Source organism: Crotalus tigris, unplaced genomic scaffold, assembly GCF_016545835.1.
Source record: "Crotalus tigris isolate CLP2741 ecotype Arizona unplaced genomic scaffold, ASM1654583v1 scf7180000024341.3516292, whole genome shotgun sequence".
Classification (NCBI taxonomy): Eukaryota; Metazoa; Chordata; class Lepidosauria; order Squamata; family Viperidae; genus Crotalus; species Crotalus tigris.
The window spans coordinates 1,949,924-1,974,610 of record NW_024100511.1 but is presented as its reverse complement, the minus strand read 5'-3'; the positions used below and the strand labels follow the sequence as shown (position 1 = coordinate 1,974,610).

At 43.2% G+C, this 24,687-nt stretch overlaps 1 protein-coding gene across 1 annotated transcript in view; it reads left to right on the top strand.

Annotated features, from left to right (window-relative positions):
• The window catches only part of LOC120300473 (uncharacterized protein K02A2.6-like), a 35,428-nt gene extending 12,626 nt beyond the window's left edge, over nucleotides 1-22,802 (top strand). The window contains exon 3 of the mRNA XM_039326541.1: nucleotides 22,657-22,802. Within this exon, the coding sequence (XP_039182475.1) occupies nucleotides 22,657-22,802 (146 nt within the window). The remainder of the gene's footprint in view (nucleotides 1-22,656) is intronic.
• The last annotated feature ends 1,885 nt before the right edge of the window (nucleotides 22,803-24,687 follow it).

Genomic DNA, 24,687 nt, shown 5'->3' with positions numbered 1-24,687 from the left:
TGCAAAAATTGTCAATTGTACTACTTCATCTAAAAAACCTCATTGTATACATGTCAGTCAAATAATTTTAAATTGTACCTCCTTTCAAGAGGTATCTTTTAATTATACACATATATGGTTATTCGTTGTCTTTTTTTCTCTACTTTCAATTTTCCACGCTAAACTACCATTAACTTATCTCAGGAACAAGTTATGTTTTGTATAAACAAATGCAAAGTTATATGTCCCCTGACTAAGATCCACTAACTACTCCAGCTTAGGATAATGTCCTCACTAATAAAATAGAGAAGAGTGAGATGTGGGGGAAATTGCATGTGCAGCAAACTGCCATACTTCCCCCCCCACAAACCTCATAACCTTTTGATACCCTTTGTCCTAGTGAAGCAGCCAGAAGGTCCTATCCTTTTGACTTAATGCCTTATCTACCTAAACAGATAATATGCTTAGTTCCTTCTCCTATCTCTTCCTATCTTTGTTAGTTCCTTCTGTTTTCATCTACCTGTATTTGTTCTTACCTGATCTTTGACCATGTAATGTGTTACTAGAAAATAGTTGCTTACATGAAGACATTTTCCAGTGAAGAAACCTTTGTCAGCATTTAATGGTAAAGCCTATATATGTAACAAGTATATAAGAAGCAATAAACTCAGGGTTTGTCAAGCTTGTCCTGCAGCTTCAAACCTCTGCTCAAGACATGCCTGCATCTTTTTCTTAGCGTCCTACACAGTTGGCTCTCTTTTTTTAACCACAATCCCTTGGGTTCTTCAGGACTACAACTCTTGTAATCCCCAGTCAGCTGTGGTCTTAAAATGCCTGAGAAAAACTAACATGTTTAAATTCAGGAATTTGTTGCTAGACTGGGCTGTCTTGGTGTGATTAACAAGCACCAGCAAAACTACATTAGATATTGTACATAGCATTTGCTCAGTATAAAGATGCAGGCTGGAACACAAGGGCATCCAAAGGTGGAGGAAGGTGTCAAAAAAGTGAAGATGGAGGCCACAATGATACATGTAAAAAGGATAGGATTTCAACTGCCATATATTTTTTTGGATGATCTAGGTCAGTGATGGCGAACCTTTTAGAGACCGAGTGCCCAAACTGCAACCCAAAACCCATTTATGCATCGTCGGGTGCTGGGTGAGTGTGGCCCATTGGGTGGATGTGGCCCATGGTGGTAATGGCAGACTGAGTGGGACTAAAAAGTTCAATCAATTAATTCCAACTTTGCAAGATCTTTTTTTTCCACGAGAAGTTGAAATTGACTGATTGAACCTTTTTTTTTTTTTTTTGCACACGGCGGCAGAGGCCTAAAGCGAAAAGGTTTTATAAAACCCAGCTGAAGGCCTAGGACTGGGGTGACGGCACGCGTGCTCACAGAGAGGGCTCTGAGTGCCACCTCTGGCACCTGTGCCATAAGTTTGCCACCACTGTCCTAGGTATAACTATAGTTTATAGGCTTATCTCTAAAGTTATTGGGCCCTTATGTCATCCATCTGGACCAATTATTGTGATTCTGTCTTCAAGATCTCATTTGAAGATACTGAGGAAATTAATTTTGCTAAATTCCAGTAAAATATCTATCTTTAAACATAGATTTTGTCCTGTTCAATTCATCAACAAGCTCATCTTGTTCTGCTTCGATAGGGTCTCTGACCTTGTTAATATCTATCTACTTATTTTCAATGAGCTATAAAGACAGGTGGTAAAAAACCATTAAATCTGTTCTGTTAAACAATGCATTTTTATAGTGCTAAAAGAGTGTCCTTGGAATACATTTTCTTTGAAAGAACTTGTAATGATGCCAAGAAGGTAATGGTAGAGGTTAATCATTGTGTACTCCTAATTATAATACATGAAGGTCACGTGGTTGAAGCAAACAATATAACAAGAAAAGACTTTCAAAGAACCCTTCAAAAAACAAGATGTCCTATACCAGACATGTCAAACTCGCAACGTCACATGACGTCGCGGAACGTATCAGACCTTTTTTCCCATTGGCGGCAATGGGGTGGGCGTGGTTTCCTCGTGATGTGTCCGGCCCGTGGGCCAGCAGTTTGACACCCCTGTCCTATACTCTAAAAAGAGAAAGAGAAGGTGTTGCAAGATGCCATTAAGCAAAGTCAATTTTATGAGATTCAACTGGAAGCATCTCAACAGAAAGCTATTGATCTCCTGGAGAAAGAATTCAAGGTTGGATTGCATTGACATTGTTGGTTGTTTCTTTTTCTATCTTTCATAGGGGAGTTAGCTATTCTGAATTGTTGAGTGCAATTTGGAGATTTTGAGAGCATGGTGATTTTTTTTTCAATGGAAAAAAAATAGAATAAAAGTAAGTCTAAAAATGTGCAAAGGTGTTGACTGTGACAAATTGGGAAAGTTATCAAATTGCCTAGTTTTTTTCTCCTAATTTCTTAGTTGCCCCTAACTCATGATGACATCATCTGGCAAAATAAAAAAGAATGGGCACCAAAATGGGGCAAATTTCTCTGAAAGACCAGCAGGAAGTATTGTAATATGATAGACACAGTACTCTTGAAAAGGAATTCTCCAAAACAAGGATGTTATGTTTGGTGTTCGGTGAGGCATTGAAGAGGCAGCAAGTTTAACAACAACTCTTTATTAAAGGTTTAAACAGAAGCCTGGCTAACTGCTGCTTCACCCCTATTTATACACTCAGCAACTAGGTGGCAGCCAATAGGATTCAAGTATTAGTTCCTGCTTTAACACAAGATAATTAGCATGTAGATAGCAAGTCTGGCTCTTAACTGACAGAGTCTTATGATTGTTTTTTCAACATTATTAAGTAATTCACCTCAATACATTACATTGAACATATTCCCTTAAATACGTTGGTGGCCTTTTCGCCTGTTCCGAATGCCTCGGAACTGCTGGAGGCTCCTGGTCTGTCAGCTCATCTGTCAGGCTTGGAAGACCAGGGCTATGGGACCCATCCATCACGGGTATACTCGAGTCTCTATCACTGGGCTGTCCTGGTAGGCCCAAACCAGTGTCCCCAGGTGGAACAGAGTCCAACAGTCCTGAAAATGGAGCCATCAGCTGGCCTTGTCCATTAGTTGTGGTATCAGTGGTTGGGACTGACTCACCAGACACTTGAGTCTCGTCCCTTAGTATAAAAGCTCCACCATCGCTGGCAGAATCTGATGCACTACAGCAATCATGCTGCTCCTGAGTTTGACTGTCACTGGAGTCATGAGTCAATGGCTGAGTTGCTAACCTCCGCCACAGTTGGTTGATGTGCCTGCGCAGCACGCGACCATCTTCCAGGACCACTTCACCGGAAAGTGACCCAGTCACCCTACAAACCATAGCTACTACCCACAGTGCCCCTTGCCCGTAGTTCCGAGGCCAAACCGGGTCGCCAACTTGCAAGTGCCACGGTGCCCTTGGCTGTGTTGGTTGTGAGGCAACTCTATCTGGATGTAGGCGATCCAGCTTTGTGATCAAACGCCTGCCCCATTTTAATTCTGCTGGGCTTCTGAGTTGTGCGTTGGCAGAGCAGGAAATCTGCCAGTCTGTGTTGCCAGTTACTTGTGACTATCTGCTTCAAGGATTCCTTCATTGTTCAGACCATGTACTCCGCTTGGCCATTCAAAGCTGGGTGAAAAGGGGCTGATGTGGCATGTCTGATCATATTTGCCCTTAAAAAATGACTGAAATTCTGAAGCAGTAAATTGAGCCCCCATTGTCAGAGACAATCATGTCAGGTAACTTGTGTGTGGCAAAGATCCTATGCAGTTCCTGAATGGTCCTGGCAGTAGTCATGGTGGGGACAGGTGCGACCTCTAACCATTTGGAGTGACTGTCCACCACAATGAGGAAAAGTTGTCCCTGGAAAGGCCCTGCATAATCGAAGTGAATCCTGGACCAGGGGGCATGTGTGGTTTCCCATCTATGGACTGGGGCACGGGGCATCTCTGGCCTAGTTTGCTGGCAAATGTGGCACTGTGTACCTGAGCCTCAATATCTTTGTCTAGCCCAGCCACCAAAAGTAGCTTCGCGCAAATGCCTTCATCTGGACTATTCCCAGATATCCCTCATGCAGAGACTCCAAGACTCTAGTCCTCAGTGAGTTCGGGACTACAACCCAACTACCCCATAGGACACACCCCCTGTGAGCTGACAACTCATCCTTCCTCCTACTAAAACTCTGGAAATTAGGCCCTGGACTAGTTTCTGGCCACCCAGTGAGCACCCAGTTTAACACGCAGCTGACGCTGTCTCCGCAGCCACATCCCCTGCATTTAGGAGAGACTCAGGCAGATCCTGGATGGCCAAGATGCATGTGACTGGAGTGGGGTCGGGCTCTAACTGTGGCAATGGCAATCTGCTAAGGCCATCTGCGTGGCCCATTTCCTTACCTGGTTTATGAATCAAGCTGAAATTATATGCTGACAGGAATATTGACCACCTCAACATCCTTGTTCGTTGTGAACAACCCTAGGAGTGGCTTATGGTCTGTGAAGACCTTAAAGGGCCTACCATACAAGTAGTCATGAAACTTCTTGATCCCGGCCACTATGGCCAAGGCCTCTTTATTGATTTGAGCGTAGTTATGCTCTGCAGAGGACAAGATCCTTGAGTAATAGGCTATTGGAATTTGCCTTCCTTCAGCCATTAAATGGCCCCAACCCCGTATGGTGATGCATCTTAAGTGATGCAGACAGGCAGCTTTTCGTTAAAATGCATCAGAACTGAGTTTGAAGACAACAGTGATTTGACTGTAAAAAGCTCCTCTCGTGGACACTGGTCCACTTCCACTGTGCATGCTTGTCCAAGAGCCAGTGTAACAGCTCTGCCACTGCGGCTTTGAGGTAGGAAGGCTTGATAAAAATTGAGCAGTCCAAGAAATGCTTGGAGTTCCCCTTTTGATTTTGGACTGGAGGCCTGCTGAATTGCTTTGAGCTTGGACTCAGCAGGATGAATGCCTTGGGCATCTATACGAAAACCAAGGAACTCAGTTGAAGCTACCCCAATCTTACATTTCTCCTGCTTCAGCTTCAGCCCTGCTTCATGGAAGCGCTGAAGGACGGTCTTGAGCCATTCTGCCAATTTTTTGACTGATTCCCCAGCTATGAGGACATCATCAAAATATGGGCACATGCCTGGAATACCTTGAGTGTGCACTCCATCACTCCCTGGAAGAGGCCTGGGGTGACACTGACCCCAAATTGTAGGCGCTTAACCTTGGGTTACCCTGTGGGTAACTATGGTCAGTTTCCGCCATGGCCTCATCCACTGGCAGTTGCTAGTAGGCTTGAGCCAAATGTAACTTGGCAAATATGCGACCTCCCTATAGTGACGCCAAAATATGGCTGACTACAGGCACTGTAGTCAATCCCTTGAATGTCACCCTGAGTGTAGGTTCCCCTTTTACTGTTACTCAGGAGTTTTGGAAATCAGTTAACACAAGGTTTGATGGCTTGAGCTTAACTCGTTTGCCGCTGTGACTACAAATGTGTTTGAAGGTCCCCTGGGAAATTATGTGTGTTGTTGGAGTGCTCTATTGATAGTGCACTTGTAATCAGCACATATTTGCACCTGTCCGTTGGCCTTAAGTGGTGTAACTATGGGGGTTTCCCACTGATTGCTATCAACCGGCTGAAGGATGCCTTGCTGCACCAGCTTATCTAGCTCTGCATTATCTTCTGCTTGAGGGCAAAAGGCACTCTGCATGGCTTGATACTTATTGGAGTTATGGCAGGATCAAGCCAAGGAGCTATGGGAGGACCTTTATATTTCCCTAAGTGAGGGCTAAAAACATCAGCAAAATCCCAACAAACTGCCGCTAAGTCCACTGCTTGTGTGCTGTTTATTCCATTTACATTGATTCCCAATGCATCAAACCAATCAAGCCCAATGAGGCTTGTGCGGTTGCCCTCAACTACTACGACTTCCAGGAGGCCCTCAAATCCCTTGAATGTCACCCTGAGTGTAGGTTCCCCTTTTACTGTTACTCAGGAGTTTGGGAAATCAGTTAACACAAGGTTTGACGGCTTGAGCTTAACTCATTTGCTGCTGTGACTACAAATGTGTTTGAAGGTCCCCTGGGAAATTATGGACAATGTGGACCACGTGTCTAGTTCCATGTTGCATGGAACTCCCTGCAGCTTGACTCTGAGCTGCAGTTTTTTCTTAAGAGGGTGATGGACACCAGTTCTAAGCACGCTCCTCCTAGTGGTGCAATAGCCCACCCTGTGTTGCCCCGGGGGCCCGGAACCTTTCCTGGGAAACTCTTCTGGTGGACTCACTCTCTGATGATCCTGACAGGCAGTGGCGATGTGGCCTTGTTTGCCACACGCTCGGCATGTTGCTGTGTGGAACCGGCAATCTGCATGTTTGTGTCAGCCTCCACAGCCCGCACATCGAAAGAAGGGAACTGTCTTATCAATTGGTCGTTGTGGCCTTCTTTCAGTGGCTGCTGTAACCGATCGACCTCTTGATCTGATTCGGAGACTTCAACCCCCTCAACGCCTTCCTGGTGGGTGGCGTCTATGCAGGGAGTGCTCCTGGAGAGCCATAAGGCCTTGACAACCCCCTGGCAGCTTCTTCGGCTGTGATCTCCCGTAGGGCATCTTGAAATGAAATAGTCTCTTTAGCGAACAATTTCTGTTGGAGATCCACACACCAGATGGTCTTGCAGCCTCTCTTCAAGATCTTTGAACTCGCAGGATCGGGCTGCTTGACGAAGGGCAGCGATGAATTCAGCAGCCGATTTGCCCAGTCGTTGGTCTCTTCTTTCGAAGGCGTGCCTCCAGGTGATGATCGATAGCTTCGGCTCAAAGTGGTCTTTGAACATTTTTTTAAGTTCGAATAAGCAACAGATTCAAGCGGCGCCTGAACTATTAAGTTTTCAGCGATTTCAAACATCGCCTAGCCACAAACGCACAGCAGCGTTGCAGCCTTCAAACTGTCCTCACGAACTTGGTTGACTCTCAAGTAATTTTTGACTCTTGCGATGTACAAGTTCCACATCTCTGGATGTGCGACGTCGAATTCTGAGAGTTTTCCGAGTTTGGCCATGGTGAGTTGTTTTCACTGTTTCCAGCCTTGCAATGCCTTGTGCTGCCTAGGCTTCTTTTAAACTTCCAGGGACGATTCCTGGGAGCGCTCTTCCTCCAGCATTTCCGTCCTAGCAGGAATGAGGGGTGGGACGCGTCCCCAACCAAGGCGTCATTACTTAGCTTATCCCCTTAGTGACTCAGCATTTCCACCTTCGTCGCCACTGTTATGTTTGGTGTTCGGTGAGGCATTGAAGAGGCAGCAGGTTTAACAACAACTTTTTATTAAAGGTTTAAACAGAAGCCTGGCTAACTGCTGCTCCACCCCTATTTATACACTCAGCAATTAGGTGGCAGCCAATAGGATTCAAGTATTAGTTCCTGCTTTAACACAAGATAATTAGCATGTAGACAGCAAGTCTGGCTCTTAACTGACAGAATCTTATGATTGTTTTTCCAACATTACCAAGTAATTCACCTCAATACATTACAAAGGGCTTTCTCCATCTCTATATAAATATAAATAAATAAAATAATAAAATATTTTGGGGTTATATCACATAGCACCCACCATTTGATCCTTCCTTTGATGCATTTAATCCCTTGCTAACTAATTTTTAATATTACCCTAAGGGAAATTTAACTAAAAGGCTTGAGCATTTCCTTAATATAGCACCATTGTTATTCACAATAATGTTTCTGAATAAAAAGTTTGTGGCTGCAATGGACTTTATTTCAAAATCTACCCAGAAAAATGAAGTTGGAGTTAGTTCAGAATTTTCTAGAGGCAAAATGTGTGGGATCAGGGATTAACATGTAGTGGAGAGTGGAGTTGGTGTGGGATCGGCCATGGCTGGGAGGCTTTGCTGTAGCTCTGCGGATTCGGCAGTGGCGGGGGGTGGTGCGTGGCTCTGGAAGAGGGATTTTTAAAGGGGAAGAGGAGATTGACTGGGAAAGGAGAAGCTTTTATCCCTTTTTTCCGGAGGAGCAAGCCAGATGGAGGGACAGCGAGGGAGGAGGTTGGCTGGGTTTTGTTTTTATTCTTTTCGGTGAGGCAAGCCTGACGGGGGGGGGGGGGAATAGAGATAGAAAGGCTTCTGTAGAGCAAGCTTGAAAGAGAGAAGGGAAGAGAGAAGGAGAGGATTCAATGGGGAAAGGTCAGAGAGAGAAGAGGAGATAGAATAAGGGGTGGGGTTTCCTGTGAGTTGCTGAGAGAGACTGACCATCATCACCTCACATGAGCTGCCTGCGAGAGACTGACCATCATTATCTCATGTGAGCTGCTTCTGCCAGAGATGTGAGTTGCTTGTTGATAGAGACTGACCACCATCTTCCCCTCACGTGAGCTGCTGCTGCCAGAGACTGACCATCATCATTTCAAGTGAGCCACCTACTGACAGAGACTGACCATCATTACCTCATGTGAGTTGCTGGTGACAGAGACAGAGCACCACCACACTGTGTGTCTCTGTCAAGCAGAGGTGTCCAAGTAAGGGACCTCTTGGACTGGCAGCCAGACCAAGAGGGCCAGAAGAGCCTGGACTTCAGCGGTCCCTTCAAGGGTGGTGCTACAAACATAAAAGCAGCAACTCTTTTGTAAAAAGGCAAACCTCTCAACTTCCCATAATTGTACTTTTATGAGAGTAACCACAATATATTTTCAGACCTCCAACTATTAAAGTAGAACTGTTTGCTTGTTCATTCACTAAATGCCTATTGGAATTGGGAAATGTTACCAATGAAGATACCATCGTTTCTGCATCCACATCCAGATACAGCTATTCCCTATTGATTGATGCCAGCATAAAAGGTCTAAAGACTTTTTTCTTTGGTGACAGGAGGTAAAAGAAGCTTGGAAGAAGGAGTATGATGACAAATTCAAGGCTCAACAGCAGTTTCGCTTTTGAGAAATGCAGGCCTTGGAAGAGAAGGCAAGAAAAGTGTTACAGAGTGAACTAAACAGGATGCAGAAAAAACAAACTTTGTTGATAGGTATCATAAACCATGCTTCCACAGCACGAATTAGGGATATGAAAAACTGTATCCCTTTCATCTCTTGTTCTCGTTTCCTCTTCCTTGAGAATTTTAAGACATATTTCAAATATACATTGAAGAATTACACTGCAGGATATTAGTAAGTACTCTAACCATCAAGATATTACTACAATTTGGAGAAGAAAGATACAGATTTTCACTTTTCCACTGGTGAACTTGTTAAAAATCAAGCCATAGTGAGTATTGCAGTCACAGTGCCCAATAGCCATATGGAGGAGAGATGTTTGCCCACAATGAAATGGATAAGCAGGTGAACCTGATCATACTGCTCAAATCAGAAAATACTACTTTTAATGCATGGCAGTGAAAGTGGAATGGCTGGTTGTGGGCATATGATGCCATTGTGCCATGTTGTTTACATAAATAAAAAGTGTTCCTTATTAGAAGCCCGATTGCCTTGTTTGTGCCAACAGAAGCTTCCAGATGGTCCTCAAAGTTAGCCCCATGTAGAATACTGTGAAGTAGTCAAGTTGAGGTGTAGCCAAAAGAGTCAGCTCAGGAGTAGCTGTAGTGATGACGGAAAAATATATTTAAGTCCAAAAAAAGCAGAAAGCCTACAGAAGCAAGTCAGACACCTCCCTAATTCACATGGACATAAGAAAAGGAGGAGGCACAGCAAAATCAAGCATGCAAAAATCATTTGTTATAGCCATTCTCAATAAAAAAAATGCTTTTAATTTTTCTTTGGAGTTGATTCCTGGTCTGATCTATCAAATAGGGCTGACAAAGTGTCCATGTTCTCTTGCTTGTTTTTCTCAGTTTCTTACCAGCCTGTATAATTCACCCTGCTTTTGTTAAGCAAAAGAGCAACAAGGAATTAAATCAGTACTGACTTGTGAAAATGAATAATCTTAGATTATAGATTGGTTTGGTTTGAGAATCAGTCAGGCATCACCTGCACACTTTGAAGCATGATTTTCATAATCAAATCTCACCAACTAGCAACTGTTATTTAACAGATACTAATTACTATATTTAAATAGATGGATAGCCACATTATTTCCTTTGTGGATCACAATACGTTTCAGGTGCACTAGATATATTCAATTGTGATAATATCTGATAATTTAAATGTACAGACTCTTCCAAGAGCAAATTGCTGTAACTTCACATGGTCTTGAAGGGCGAATAATTTTTATGTATTTCTCTTCTGTTGTTCAATAGAAATTACCCTACCTCCCCCCTTCAGGTGAGCATTATTCTTTTTCGTACTTATGAAGTAGAATCTTATCACCACCTTTTCTAATGTAAAGGTTTAATACCTTCCTTTGCCAATTTACTCAGGAAGAAAGTTACCAAGAACAGATACAGTTTCTTAAGGATGAGTTGGAAAAATGTCAGAAAGAAATTTCAGAGCTCAAGAACGAGAATTCTCTTTTGAAGGGCATAGTGGACCGGCTGAATGGAGATGTGGAGCTACAGAAGCAAATTGCCCCAGTGCTTCAAGGCAGGGAAAATCAAGAGAAAAGGTCTAGGTAGGATTCATTTTATGCTTTACTTGTAGAGCTTTAGAAAAGCAACCATATTCAACCTGCTAAAACTTATGAACTTGCCCAGGATGAGCTGTGTGCATCTTTAAGTTTGGTAAAAAGTAGACAAAATAAGTTGTGGATAAGGCACTCTATTTATCATTCCCCCGTTAACATTAATTACTTGTACTCAAGAAATAGCTGACTGGGTCTTCCTTAGTGTTAAGCAACTGAAAGTGATACAATAATGAGATCAAGAAAAGTAAAAATTGCGGTTTTGACATCGCAGCAGAATAGACACAGGAAGATGGGGGTCCGTCTTTCGTGTTTGATTTCACCATGCTGGGGATCCTGGAAAGGGTTGAAAATTGCCCCATAGAGGTGACAAGCAAGGAGGGGACCCTCTTTGATCCTGGGAAGGCGGAGGCCCTTCGGTTTGATCCAAGAAAGCCCTCCAAACTGGCGGAGGAAAGACTGGCTATATTTGTGTAGCCAGTCAGAAGCTGCTGACAATGGAAGACAATAAGCACTAACAAGCAACCTTACAGCAACATGGATGAAACTGGGTGAGACACTATCCTCTCTTTAAGACTGTAAAACTGCCCAAAGCACCCTCCCTGATGAGGAGGGAAGGGGGATTTCCACCCCATTCCCTCTAGAAAAGAAAAGCAGCGAATTAATTACTTGGGAGAAACAGAGAAAATTACAAGATTAATTTGGAATTAATATACTTTAAATTTGGGGACTAAAAGCACTTTTGAGACTTTTTTTAAAAAAGGGGGGATTTGAAAAGCTTATATTATAAGCTGGGATTTAAAAAGCTGGAAAACGGTGCTAATGACATCTAGTGGTGAATTATGGAACTACCATTTGTTATGTCTAAAGGAAACTTGGCTTGAAGCCCAGATTTAGATAAGACTCTTACTGACCTTGGAAGCTTTCACTTTTGAAGATTGCAGCTGGGAAAAGGGAAAAATAAAAGAACTTTTGGGCTGCTTATTGATGTGGCAGAGACAATGAACTATTTTGAAACTTGCCTGAACTATTAATATAAATATTATCTTACTTTCAGAGCTGTGTTGTGGAACTATTTCCCTGCAGGAGAAATACACTTCATTGCTTGAGATGATGGAATATTTTGGATTACAAATCCTTGATTGATGAACAATTTTTATTATAAAGACCACCTACAAAAAATGAAATGGATGTCCCATACTCAGCTTGAAATGGTAAAAAAACCATCAATAACACCTGTTCCCAAAGGCTTCAGTTTGAATATGGATGAAGATCAGAAAGAAATTCTCTCCATGCTAAAATCAATACAAAAGACTATTGCTTTAGCTCATGATGAGACTAGAAATAACACAAAGGTGATAAAAGAACAATTTTCTAATCTAAATGTTGGAATATTCATGAGCAGGAAGAGTCATGTGGTAACTCAGTCAGCCAATGTGAAGAAAGTGCTACTGAGTCTGCAAAAAAAAGGTATTGAGTTAGGAGCTGGATTTTCAGTCTTAGGTCTCTGTATCCTCTCTGTATGAAGTCTTCATTAATCTATGTTGCTGTAAAGAAGAATGTATGGTATTGTAAATATTTTGATATAAATATAAAGAAGTTATTTTGAATCAGCTAAATGCGGTCAACTGTGAGAGCTTCTGATTTATTTTCACCATCAGAGAAATTAAAATTCTCTTAACAGGTTATGGGCCCAGAGCTTACTAAGGACTGCATTGTAATTTAAAGCTGGAAGAAATTGCCTGTGTTTAGAAAGTATAAGAACAAGGCAGAATTAGCAAAATCGCTGCAATGGAATTTAAGGAAAGCTCTGTGCCTCGTTTGGGCTAGAAGAATTACATTATATGGGCTGCTAAAGTGGAATGTTTGCTCAAGACTAAAGAGCTGTGGTATATCATAGAAAATCCACCACAAGTATTTGCAGCTGCTGATCAGAAAAGTCATGATCAAGCAATGGCTTATCTCATCTTGAATTTAGATGATGAACAATTTCTAAATGTTGCAAATTTAAAGACTGCAAAGGAGATTTGGTTGAAGTTGAGAGCTGTGCATGTGAATGTTTCTGCATGCAATATAGTGCAATTGTCAAGAAAACTTTACAGGGCCTGTTTGCAACCAGGTGAATCTGTGAAACAGCATTTAAATAAAATGCAAAGTTTATTTTTGGACTTAGAACAACGTGGGATTAAATTCCCTGAGTCCCAGAAGGTTTTATTGGTGTTGAACAGTTTAGATAAAACCTGGGACACAGTTTCTGCCATATTTGAGTGTAAAGAAGAGCAAGACTTAAATGTTGAGGCTTTAAAGGCATGTTTGCTTAATGAAGAAGAAAAGCGCCATTTTAAAAGCAGCCAGGAGGAGGTGAAATTCCTGAGGATGGGGTCCAGACTGCAAGTCTTCAGAGAAGAAACATTTTGCAGGCAGAGAGCTAAGCAAGAAAAGAATTGCTACATTTGTGGACAAAGACACATCTGAAAAGGAACTGTTTGCAAAGGAACAATTTGCAGCAAAGGACATTTATGGAAGCAAAAAAGACTGATTTGCAAAAGGAACATTTTGGTATTTCAAAAGTTTGCTATAGCAACAACAGAGACAAGTGGCTAATAGATAGTGGGGCAAGTCAAACAATTGTTAATGACTCTGAATTATTTTGCAGGTTTGTTCCAGTAGCACAAGAAACTGTGGCTTTGGCAAATGGCCAAAAAGCAAAAGTCATCAGAAGAGGCGATGTAAAAATTCCATATTTGGAATCAAAGTTTACCAATGTGCTTTGTGTACCTGAGATGGAACATAATTTGTTAAGTGTGTCTAATTTAGACAAACAAGGTTTTGAGATCATTTTTGTAAATGGGAAGTGTCTCATCAAAAGGAATGGGAATATTTGTGCAGAAGGCATAAAGGAAGATAATCTATATGTATTGCAGGGACAAAAGGTTCAATGTTCCCATATATTTAAGAATGTTGCAGAGCATGATTCATGTGTTCATCTTCTACATAGAAGACTTGGCCATGCAAGCTTTAAAGTTTTGCAGCAAATGCAAGAGTTTGCAGAAGGGCTAAATTTGAAGGGATGCAAAACATATTTGGACTGTGCAGTATGCAAAGCATCGAAGTCAAAGGCATTCCCAGTTAGTAAATATAGCACAAGACAAACAAAAAGAGCTCTAGAGCTGGTCCATGCAGATCTGGTGGAACCTATGCAAGCCAGTTTGGGAGGAGCAAAATATGCACTAGTAATTGTTGATGATTATAGCAGGTATTCCTTTTGCTACTTCCTTAGAGGAAAGACAGAGGTGCTACAACAATTCAAACAGTGGGTAAGTTTTGTAGAGAGAAGGTACAGAAAAAAAGTGTCAGTTGCAAACTGACAGAGGTACTGAATTTATGTCAACTAAATTCCAACAATGGTTGGGGCAGTTGGGGATAAGACACAGACGTACAAATCCTTACACAGCAGCAGAGAACGGTGTAGCTGAAAGAAGGAATAGTGTTTTGCAAACAATGAAAGATTCATTATTAGAGGATTCTAGTCTGAGCAGGTCATATTGGGGAGAAGCCATATTGACTGCCAATTATATAGTTAACAGGCTGTGGAGTTCCTCCATTAATAATACTCCATATGCCATTCTATATGGGAGAAAGCCATCACTGGCACATTTGAGAATTTTTGGAAGTACTGCATGGGTACACATTTTGAAAGCAATCAGAAGAAAGGGACAGCAAAAGGCAAGAAATCTCAGGTTTGTGGGCTATGAGCCACGGTCAAAAGGATATCGCTTTAGTGATGGAAGTAAAAGAATTGTAATTTCAAGGTCTGCTAATTTTGCAGAACAAAATTGGGACAGAATTAATGCAAATTCTGGGTATGTCTCAATGATGGTGATCTATTTAACGACAATAACTCATCTAATGATAAAAAAATGATTATTGAAGATGTCAATGTTCAGGGAGGAGAGGCTGAACAAGATATGAAGCCAGATAGATTTGAGACACAGGAGCAGTTAATACCACGTAGGTCAGAGCGATGTAATAAAGGAATTCTGCCTGACAGGTATTCTGCCAGCAAGGTAAAGGTTTGCAATGTGTGGTATGAGCCAAGAAGTTATAAAGAGGTGTTGGCATTACCAAAAGCTGAACAAGAAAGATGGAAGGAGGCCATGGATAAAGAGATGAAATCCATGGGAGACCATGAAGTATTTAAATCAGTGACTTTGCCACAGGGAACCAAAGCTGTGGGTTGTAAGTGGGTATATAAGAAAAAGGTATTGCCAAATAATGATGTACAGTTGTTGCAAGATTTAAATATTAATGTAAAAGAATCTGTAAAGGTATTTGAAGACAATGCTGCCTGTATAAAAATGGCAACTGGTGACAGGGTGAAGAACAGAAGTAAACATGTAGACATTAAATATTGTAATGTCAGGGAAGCTATAAAAGGAAAATTGATTAGTTTACATCATTGTTCTTCTGAGGATAATTTGGCAGACATGATGACTAAACCATTGGGTAGTGTTCACTATGGAGAATGTGTTAAGTCAATAGGTCTGATGTCTCTTCCTGTCATGAAGGGAGGAGTGTTGGAATATTCATGAGCAGGAAGAGTCATGTGGTAACTCAGTCAGCCAATGTGAAGAAAGTGCTACTGAGTCTGTGCAAAAAAAAGGTATTGAGTTAGGAGCTGGATTTTCAGTCTCAGGTTTGTCTCTGTATCTCTCTGTAAGAAGTCTTCATTTGTGCTATGTTGCTGTAAAGAAGAATGTATGGTATTGTAAATATGTTGATATAAATATAAAGAAGTTATTTTGAATCAGCTAAATGCAGTCAACTGTGAGAGCTTCTGATTTATTTTCACCAACAGAGAAATTAAAATTCTCTAACTCTAAATTTACAAACGCAGAATATGACTACAAAGAAGGAACTTTCATTAACTAGCTAACATCTTCAGCACTGATGATATCTAGTTTGGTAATGAAACGCCTGCAAGAAATTAACCAAGCTTAGAGAGAACCAAAGTCCCCACAGTTCAATCCTGAGCTACAAATATTGTCTTTTATTGAAAGAGATTATTCTTTATTTATTGAATGTGTTTATAGAAAAATAAAATTCTTTGCTCCGTCCTTGAACATTCCCATCTTTCTCTCTTACTTATCAAAGTAGGCAAAGGTAAATTATGTAAAATTATGTAAATTATGTAAAATTAAGTAGCCTTAGCAAAATTATTTTATAGATATCAGATTTTAAACTAGATTAATGCATACAACTATAAACTATCTGTGCATTTAATAACATAAAGTTATCGTGCATGGTAATTCCATCTGTGTTCAACAGCTTTACTTTGGGGAAAGATCAGTAGCTCAGAGTCTGCTTTTTTCAGCTAATGAATGTGCATCCAAATGCAATTACCCATTGTTTTATTTATTAGCTGCCATCTTGATTTGTGACCCCTCCCACTCCAACAGATATCCTTGTTCAAAGAGCAAAATGAAGTAATGTAAGAGGGTCGAACTAGAAATTAGATTTATTTAATACAATTGTATGTTATCTCAATTACAGAAGCAACTCTAATGCTATACTAATCTTCATTTAACAAAGACAAATGATTGCTCTGGTATCTTCAAGAGTTTTTTTATCTTATACTCAACACAGATTTGAGGAAGGAGAAGAGAAAACCAGAAAGAGGGCACCTAGGCTGGAAGACCTTCATATTATAAGTTGCCTGCAAGATAAATTAAATGAAAAAGAAAAGATGATCAAGGAATTGATGGTGAGATTTTCTCCAACAGTGGTGTTGAACAACTAAGAAAAAGCTATATGGAATAGTTATCTGGCTCTCTTTATGTGGATGTGATGCTCTGCACTTTGAAAAGAATCCTGCCAGCTTGTTCCATTTGAACTCAAAATTAATATATTACTTTGCAAACCAGGAGCATTTTTCCAGCTTCTGCAAAATTTTCTTTAATTGGTCTAAAATTAATCCTCCCCTATCACTTCGTTTTTTGTTTTTAACAGGTTGGAAGAACATTTCAACATCCACTTCTCTCTAATAGAGAGATGCAGTGCAATCAATGGTTTTCTTTCAGTACAAGTCCTGTAAAGTGTTTGACTCCTATTGCAAAGGTAATATATTTCTAATATAGAAAAGTTTTGCATTTCATTTCTGTTTCAGCTAAAAACAACCAAATACCTATGTAATACTCACAAGTATCTAGTCATAAGTTTAACTTTCTTCTCCTTTCTTTTATACCTTTCTTTCATACCATAGAACATAGCTTTTCAACTGGTGATACGGGTGGTACTTTAACACCTGGCAGGTGGTACACGACCTCTAGCCAAGTATAGTGGGGGAGGGAACAAGCTAAAGTGGCACTGCACAGGCCTGGAGGAGATCAGCTAGAGCTGCAGTGCTCAGCAGAAGTCCCAGGATCTGTGTGCATGGCTACATGCTGATTGGAGCTTCTCGGAAGAGAAAAGGAGGGTGGAGAGAGGAAAAGCTATAAAAGGAGCAGGTTTGGTGGGAGAGGGAGAGAGAAAAAACATGGAGAAAGAGAGAGAAGAGGCTTTTATTAGCAAAGCGGTGAGAAGAGAGAGAGTGAGGGGCCTTTGCGAGTGAAGGGTGAGTGGGTGAGAGAGTGAGCAAGAGGCTTTTATGATAAGGTAACCAATCGTCCTCCTTTAGGGAGGACAGTCCTTCTTTTGTAAGTTCTGTCCTCTCTCGAAAAGTGTCCTCCTACATGTCCTCCTTTTTGATATTTGAAGACTAATCTGTGAATCTCCGTATTCAATCAATGCCGATCTGATCCGTTGCGTGTGATGTGATGTATTTGTATTTGACATGATGATTCGTCAAGGCTCGGTACAGTGTGGTGAGACGCGATTATGAGACGCATGCACTCCTCAAATTGTTTTGAGAGAGGGTGCCGCACACAAGAGTGTGCTGCGCACAAGTGGCTTTGTTTACTTCTTACTGAAACACGACACGACACACACGCATGCATTAGACTCACTTCTTTCTCAGTGAATATTCAGTCATACACAGGTGAGCACAATAATTCATGTTTTATTAATTCATTATCTATTTAATAATTTCCAAATACGTAAAATTTTATTTACAAGTTTATTTGCTTATGTTATTGTTTCAGTTTTAATAATTTTATTTATTCATAATGAATGTGCTTGATACTCTAGCTGCAGCACTTGCCGTAAAATTCAATATGAAGGATATTTCTTGTTCAGATATTTTCAATATATTGTTAGAAGATGATACATTGACAAAAAATATTCATTCAGTGGAAAAGTACTCATTTAAATAATTAATAGTCATGTAACCATAATTACAATATAAAATGTTATTGTTACAAATGTTTTTATTATGCATTTATCATATTATAGTGTATTCTGTATTATTGTTGCATAGAATAAAATGTTTCTTTTATTTACAATATTTTTTTTCTTCAATTTATTTGTGTCCTTCTCATTGTAAAAAAGTTGGTCACCTTATTTATGAGCGAAGTGTGAGTGAGAGAGTGAGAGGCCTTTGTGAGCAAAGTGTGAGTGAATGAAAGAGCAAGAGAGTGAGAGGCTCTTGCGAGCAAAGTGTGAGTGAGAGCGCACAAGGGGCTTTTGCGAGCAAAGTGTGAGTGAGGGACAGAGAGCTAGCGGCCTTTGTGAGCAAAGTGTGTGTGAGAGAGGGGGGCTTTGGGAGCAAAGGGTGAGAGAAAAAGGGAAAAGTGAGGGGGAGAATGGAAAAGGAAAAGGTATTGACTTCTGACTTCCTTTGTTGCAGTAAAAGGAAGCATTAACATTAAACCTCAACTTTTTACTTTTCCATATTATAAACTAGCCATTTCTATAACAACAAATGAATCTAACCAGTAAAGCCCCAAATCCCCCCCTTTTTTAGTCATCAAGTTTTTGACACCTTGCTAAGCATTGGTGGTACTCGAATATTGTCATGTCCTAAAAGTGGTATAATCTGTGAAAAGTTTGAAAAGCCCTGCCGTAGAACATTGAAGGTATTCCTAGTTAGAAAATTAAGAGTTTAACATGAAGCCAGAGAATAAACAATGATATATTATTGTGTATGTATTGTACATAGTTTATTTTTAACCATAATAATCCCCACTGGATTTAAAGCTGCTAAGAAAGTCTAGTTTGTTTTAAATCATTATGAGATGTGGCATTGTCTTACCTGAATGCCTTTTCTCAGCATGATGATGGAGAATCCACTAGTGGGTTGTCTTAATCTTCCTGCTCTGATAAGACTAAGTCTGGAAAGTTGCCACTCCTCTGCTGTGCAACAGCACCCCAGTTTGCGACGAAGGCGAGGCACAGACATTAGTCCGACGTGTGTGCTCATCCTATACTGTACACAGGACCAAACAGATACTAAAAGGGAAGGTGTGGATTCTCCATCATCATGCTGAGAAAAGGCATTCAGGTAAGACAACGCCCCTTCTCCAGCATGATTGGATGGAGAATCCACTAGTGGGACATACCAAAGCTCTGTTGTCCCTAAGGGGGGGAAGCAGTTTGGGCCTGAATCCCACAGGTAGATATCACTTGCTGTAATACCCTCCGTCCAAACGAGGCATCCGAGGAGGCAAATTTGTCAATTCTATAATGCTTGACAAACGAGGAAGCTGAGGACCATGTCGCCACCCTGCAGATCTCCCCGATAGATGCCTGGGTAGCCCAAGCTGCCGATGTAGCCGCACTGCGAATGGAATGGGCAGTGATGCGACCGGGAACAGTCAACGATTGGGACTGATATGCTTGGGCAATGCAAGCCCGAATCCACCTGCCTACAGTCAAGGAGGAAACCTTCTGACCCATGGATGAGGGCTGAAAGGAAACAAACAGTGCCTCGGATTTATGGAAGGCAGAAGTCTGCTTGATGTAATGCCACAGGGCCCTGTGAACATCTAGAATATGCCATTGTCTTTCTAGTTCATGAGACGTATTAGGACAGAAGTTAGGAAGCACCACCTCCTGGGACCTATGGTACAAGGAATTAATCTTGGGGACAAAGGAAGGGTCCAGACACAAGGTCACCCTGTCTGCATGGAAAATGCACAGGTCCTCTCTGACGGAGAGGGCGGCCAGCTCTGAAATTTGCCTGGCCCACGTGACCGCTACAAGGAAAGCCACCTTCATAGACAACAGTTTCAGGGAGCATGTGGTAATGGGCTCAAAGGGTGGCGAGGTGAGGGCCTGTAAGACCCGGGGTAGGTCCCAAGAGGGATAATGGCGGACCGCCAGAGGCTTGGCGTTAGTTGCCCCTTTTAGGAAGGAACATACTGTAGGGTGTTGCACCAAGGGGGCGGAATTGTCACACAGGATCACTGTGGAGAGGGCTGAAACCTGTCTGTGGATGGTGTTTGGGAATAACTCCTTGTCCAACCCATCCAACAGGAATTCCAGAACAATCGGAAGAGTGATGTCCGAGAGTTCTACTTTGTGCCCTGAACATCAGGTACAGAAACTCCTCCATGTGGCATCATAAGTCCTATTCGTGGAGGGGCGCCTGGATTGTTGGATCATGGCTATCACCCTCGATGAATATGAGTTTCGGGTCAAGGCCTGCTGCTCAAATGCCAAGCGGTTAGTTGGAGCCACTGGGGATCCGGATGCTGAAGGACTCTCTGGCTGAGGACAATACTGTTCTATCCCAGCCTATGGCTGTCCTTGTTAAAGGCACAAGGACAAAAACCCCTTCTGAGAAAATAGGCTGGAGACTCAAAAGAAAACAAACCCTTTTTAATATGGGTAACCAACCTGCCAAATAGTCCAGAAACAAAAGCAGCAAACACAATCCAAATGGAGGAAATTATCCACACGAAACCATACAAAGCAGAGAAGTCGTCTCCGGCAAGACTAACAGAACATGATCCCATGAAATACTTTGCAATGGTTGCCTTCAGCAGCCAGCACCGCCCACACCTTCCCTTTTTATAAAGCAGTCCCAGGCATTGTCTCTCAGTGCATTCTCCTCCTACTCTGGAGCTGTCATATTGACTGCTGCTGATCTGCTCTCGCTAATTGCCTGTGTCTACGAGCATCAATCATCATGTCCATCAGGTGTGAATCCTCTAAGTCTGACTCATTCTCCCCACACAGCTGAGCTTCATCAGGAACACGACTGGAGGGCCCAGGCTCTTCATCAAACCGTGAGTCTTGTAATTCATCAGAGCCTCCCTCTGACCCTGATGGCCCTTCAAATGCCTCCTCCACCTCCTCCTCAGATTCCCAGACTCAGCTGTTGGGAACACAGGCTGGCACAGAATCATGACAGATACAACCTGAGGGAATCCTCCATGGGTGAGAGATGGAAAGCTCCACCAGGTCAGCGAACCACGGACGCCTTGGCCAATGTGGGGCAATCAGGATGACCTCCGCCCATTCATGCAGGATGTTGCAGATTGTCACCAGAATCAAAGGAAGGGGAGGAAAGGTGTACAACAGCCCCCTGGGCCAGGGACTGCGGAAGGCATCCGTCCCTTCTGCTCCCCGAGAGGGGAACCTGGAAAAAACCTTGGTAGTTGGGAATTGGTTGGAGAGGCAAGAGGTCTAATGCAGGATGACCAAACCTGTCCACGATCTCCCTGATCAAGTCAGGTTCCAGGCGCCACTCGGAATGGTCCACTGTGGACCTGCTCAAGGAGTCCACCTGCTGATTCACCTCTCCAGAGATGTGTTCCGCTTTGATGGAAGAAAGATTGTTCTCCGATCAAGTCCCCAACAAATGGGCCTCTTCCATGAGAGGCCTGGATCTGGTTCCCCCATCTGTTCACATGAGCCTTTGCAGCAATATTGTCTGTGAGCACTAGGACATGTTGTCCTGCCACCCTGCTGTTGAAGTGGCATAAGGCTAGATGTATAGCCCTGAGCTCCAACCAGTTTATATTGTTCTGTAAGTCTGTCTGGGACCACTGGCCAATTCTGACTGAAGGTGTGCTCCCCAGCCGAAGAGGCTGGCGTCCGTTGTCAGGGTAATCCTGACTGGTTCCTTGAACTGGGTGCCCCTTGTCATTGCTGGGGAGGCCCACCACCGAAGGGAATTCAACACCTGATGCAGAACTCGAACCTTCCAGGTGGAAGCGCTGATGTGTAGCCTCTGGAATGGGAGCAAAACCCACTGTAGTTCCCTGGCATGAAGACGTGCCCATGGTACAATTGCTATACAGGACACCATCTTCCCCAGGAGTTGTGACAACAATGCTAGGGTGACCACCCGCTCCCTCCAAACCCAATGAACTAGGGGCCGTATGCTGTCCTGTTGTTCCTGTGACAGATAGACTGTACAAGTGTTTGTGTTGATGACCGCACCCAAATGGAGGAGACAGGTGGATGGAACCATCTGGCTTTTCTGAAAATTGACAGAAAACCCGTGAGTCTGAAGGGCCGTGATGGTTCGGGATAGGTCCGATTGAGCCTGCTGGAAGGATGGAGACTGTATTAGAATATCGTCCAGATAGCACTGGACACAGATTGGAATTTGTCTCAGGTGGGCAGCCAGCACTGCTAATATCTTTGTGAACACTCGGAGGGCCAAGGAGAGACCGAATGGAAGGGCTCTGTATTGGTAATGCTGGTGGACATAGCAAAATCTGAGGAACCTGTGATGTCCAGGGAGGATAGGAATGTGTAAGTATGCCTCTGTTGAGTCTATTGATGTCAGGAAGTCCCCTTTTCTGATGCTGGCTAGGATCGATTGAAGTGACTGCATCTTGAACTTCCTGTAAGTTAGATAGTAATTTAGACTCTTTAGATCCAAAATTGCCCTCCAGCCCACCAAAGTTTTTGGAACGACAAAAAGATTGGAGTAAACCCCCCACCCCTTCTGATCCTCCGGCACTGGTTCTATGGCCCTTATCTGTGATAAATGGGAAATGGCCTCTGACATGAGATCCACTTTGCTCCACCACCACCCAGGAGAAAATGCCAAGTAGCGAGGCCGGACAAATTTGATGGCAACCCAGACATGTGTCCTGTTTTCATGGGTCAATGCCACTTGTACATTAGTGTCAAAGCAGAGGATTTCCCCACTGACCGGGATAAAGTGGGGTTTATGATAAGCCTGCTTTCTGGTTCTGCAGCTCGTTGGGGCACACCCTTGTTAGCCCAATGTAGCCCATTGCTGGACAACTTTGTGGAGTTTTGTGAGCACATGCGGTTGATGTATGAGGACCCCATCAAGACTCAGACAACTACCCAGCATTTGAAAGCCCTGAGGCAAGGCTGATGCCCCCCTGCAGGGCTATATCAGTGAATTTCGGCTGCTTAGCCAGGATTCAGCCTGGAATGAGGCTGCACTCATGGACGCTTTCTAGGATGGCTTGTCGGAGGAGATGTTGGATGAGTTGGCCCGTGTTGAGCTCCCCCCGGACCTTAATGGGCTCATTCATCTCTGCCTGCGGATTGATGCCTGGCTGCAGCAGCGAAGGAGTCGCCGTGCTACCCCAGAGATCCGTAAGCCCCCCATTGTGAGTGCGACCCCGGCCCAGAGGGAGGAGCCAATGGAGTTAGGTGCTGCTAGACCTCGTCTATCGGTGGCAGAGATGAACAGACGATGTTCAGGGGGGGTTGTGTTTTTATTGTGGGGACCCTGGACATTTGGCTGCTTTCTGCCTCAAGAAGCGACGAGGGGCATCTGTGATGGAGCCGGTCCCGAGACTGCCCTCGGCTTCCCTAAAAGGCCTTTTGGGTTGGGCGTCCCACAACTCTGAATCATGTCCTTCTGATACTGCCCACGGACCCCCAAAACATTTGATTTTGGATGTGTGCCTGCTTCTTCCTACGTTGCCCAAGGGGATTCCTGTCCATGCATTGATTGACTCTGGGGCCACTACAAACTTTATGGACGCAGCATTTGTGGCTAAATGGGCAATTCCCCAATGCCCGGTGGATCTGCCGATGTTAGTGGAGACTATTGATGGTCGAGTGCTTCTGTCTGGGCCAATTAAGGCCGCCATGCAACCGCTATGTATGGCCATCAGTAATCATGAGGAGGCCATTCAGTTTTATATCACCTCAGACCTGCATTTTCCCGTGGTCTTGGGAATGTCGTGGCTCCGGGTGCATGACCCCCAGATCTATTGGTCTCAGAACTTGGTCACCTTTCCAAGCCTGCAGTGTGTGGACCACACCCACCACATCTGTGCCAGTCAGGTAGAGGGGCCCACGGGGATCTCCTTACCCTCTGAATTGGCAGAGTATGCTGATGTGTTCAGCGAGACTGAGGCGGATCGATTACCCCCGCACAGGCCTTATGACTGCCCCATTGACTTAGTCCCTAATGCGCCTCTCCCAGTGGGGTGTTTGTATTCCATGTTGGACCCCGAGTTGGCTGCGTTGAGGGATTTTTTGGACAAGAATTTGGCTCGGGTGTTTATTCGGCCCTCATCCTCACCAGTATCTGCACCCATACTCTTTGTCAAGAAGAAGTCCGGTGAATTGCAGCTTTGCTGCGATTATCGGAAATTAAACGCCATCACAGAGCACAACCGATATCTGCTTCCCCTCATTCCTGAACTCTTGGATCGGCTCCGTGAGGCCAAAATCTTCACAAAACTGGACTTGCGTGGAGCTCGAAACCTTGTCAGAGTTCGGTCGGGTGATGAGTGGAAGACGGCATTTAGTACTCAGTATGGGCACTTCGAGTACACGGTGATGCCCTTTGGCCTGACCAATGCCCCTGCTGTTTTCCAACACTTTATGAATGACATTTTCTGGGACTTGTTAGATCAGTTTGTGGCGATTTACCTGGACGACATCCTGATCTATTCCCCATCACGAGAGGAGCACCATCGGCATCTCTGTCAGGTCTTGCAGCGGCTTCGAGAACATCAGCTCTATGCTAAATTAGAGAAATGCCAGTTCTATCAGACGACTATCAAGTTCCTGGATCATCACATTTCTCCTGAGGGCATCGCTATGGACCCGAGTAAGGTGGAGTCTTTGCAGAGTTGGCAACCCCCACGTCGTGTGAAGGATGTCCAGTGATTTCTTGGGTTCGCCAACTATTATCGGACTTTCATCCCCGGATTTGCTACCATGACAGCTCCCCTTACTCGGCTCCTGCAGAAAAAGACTCGGTTTCAGTGGAACGCTCCAGAACAACGGGCTTT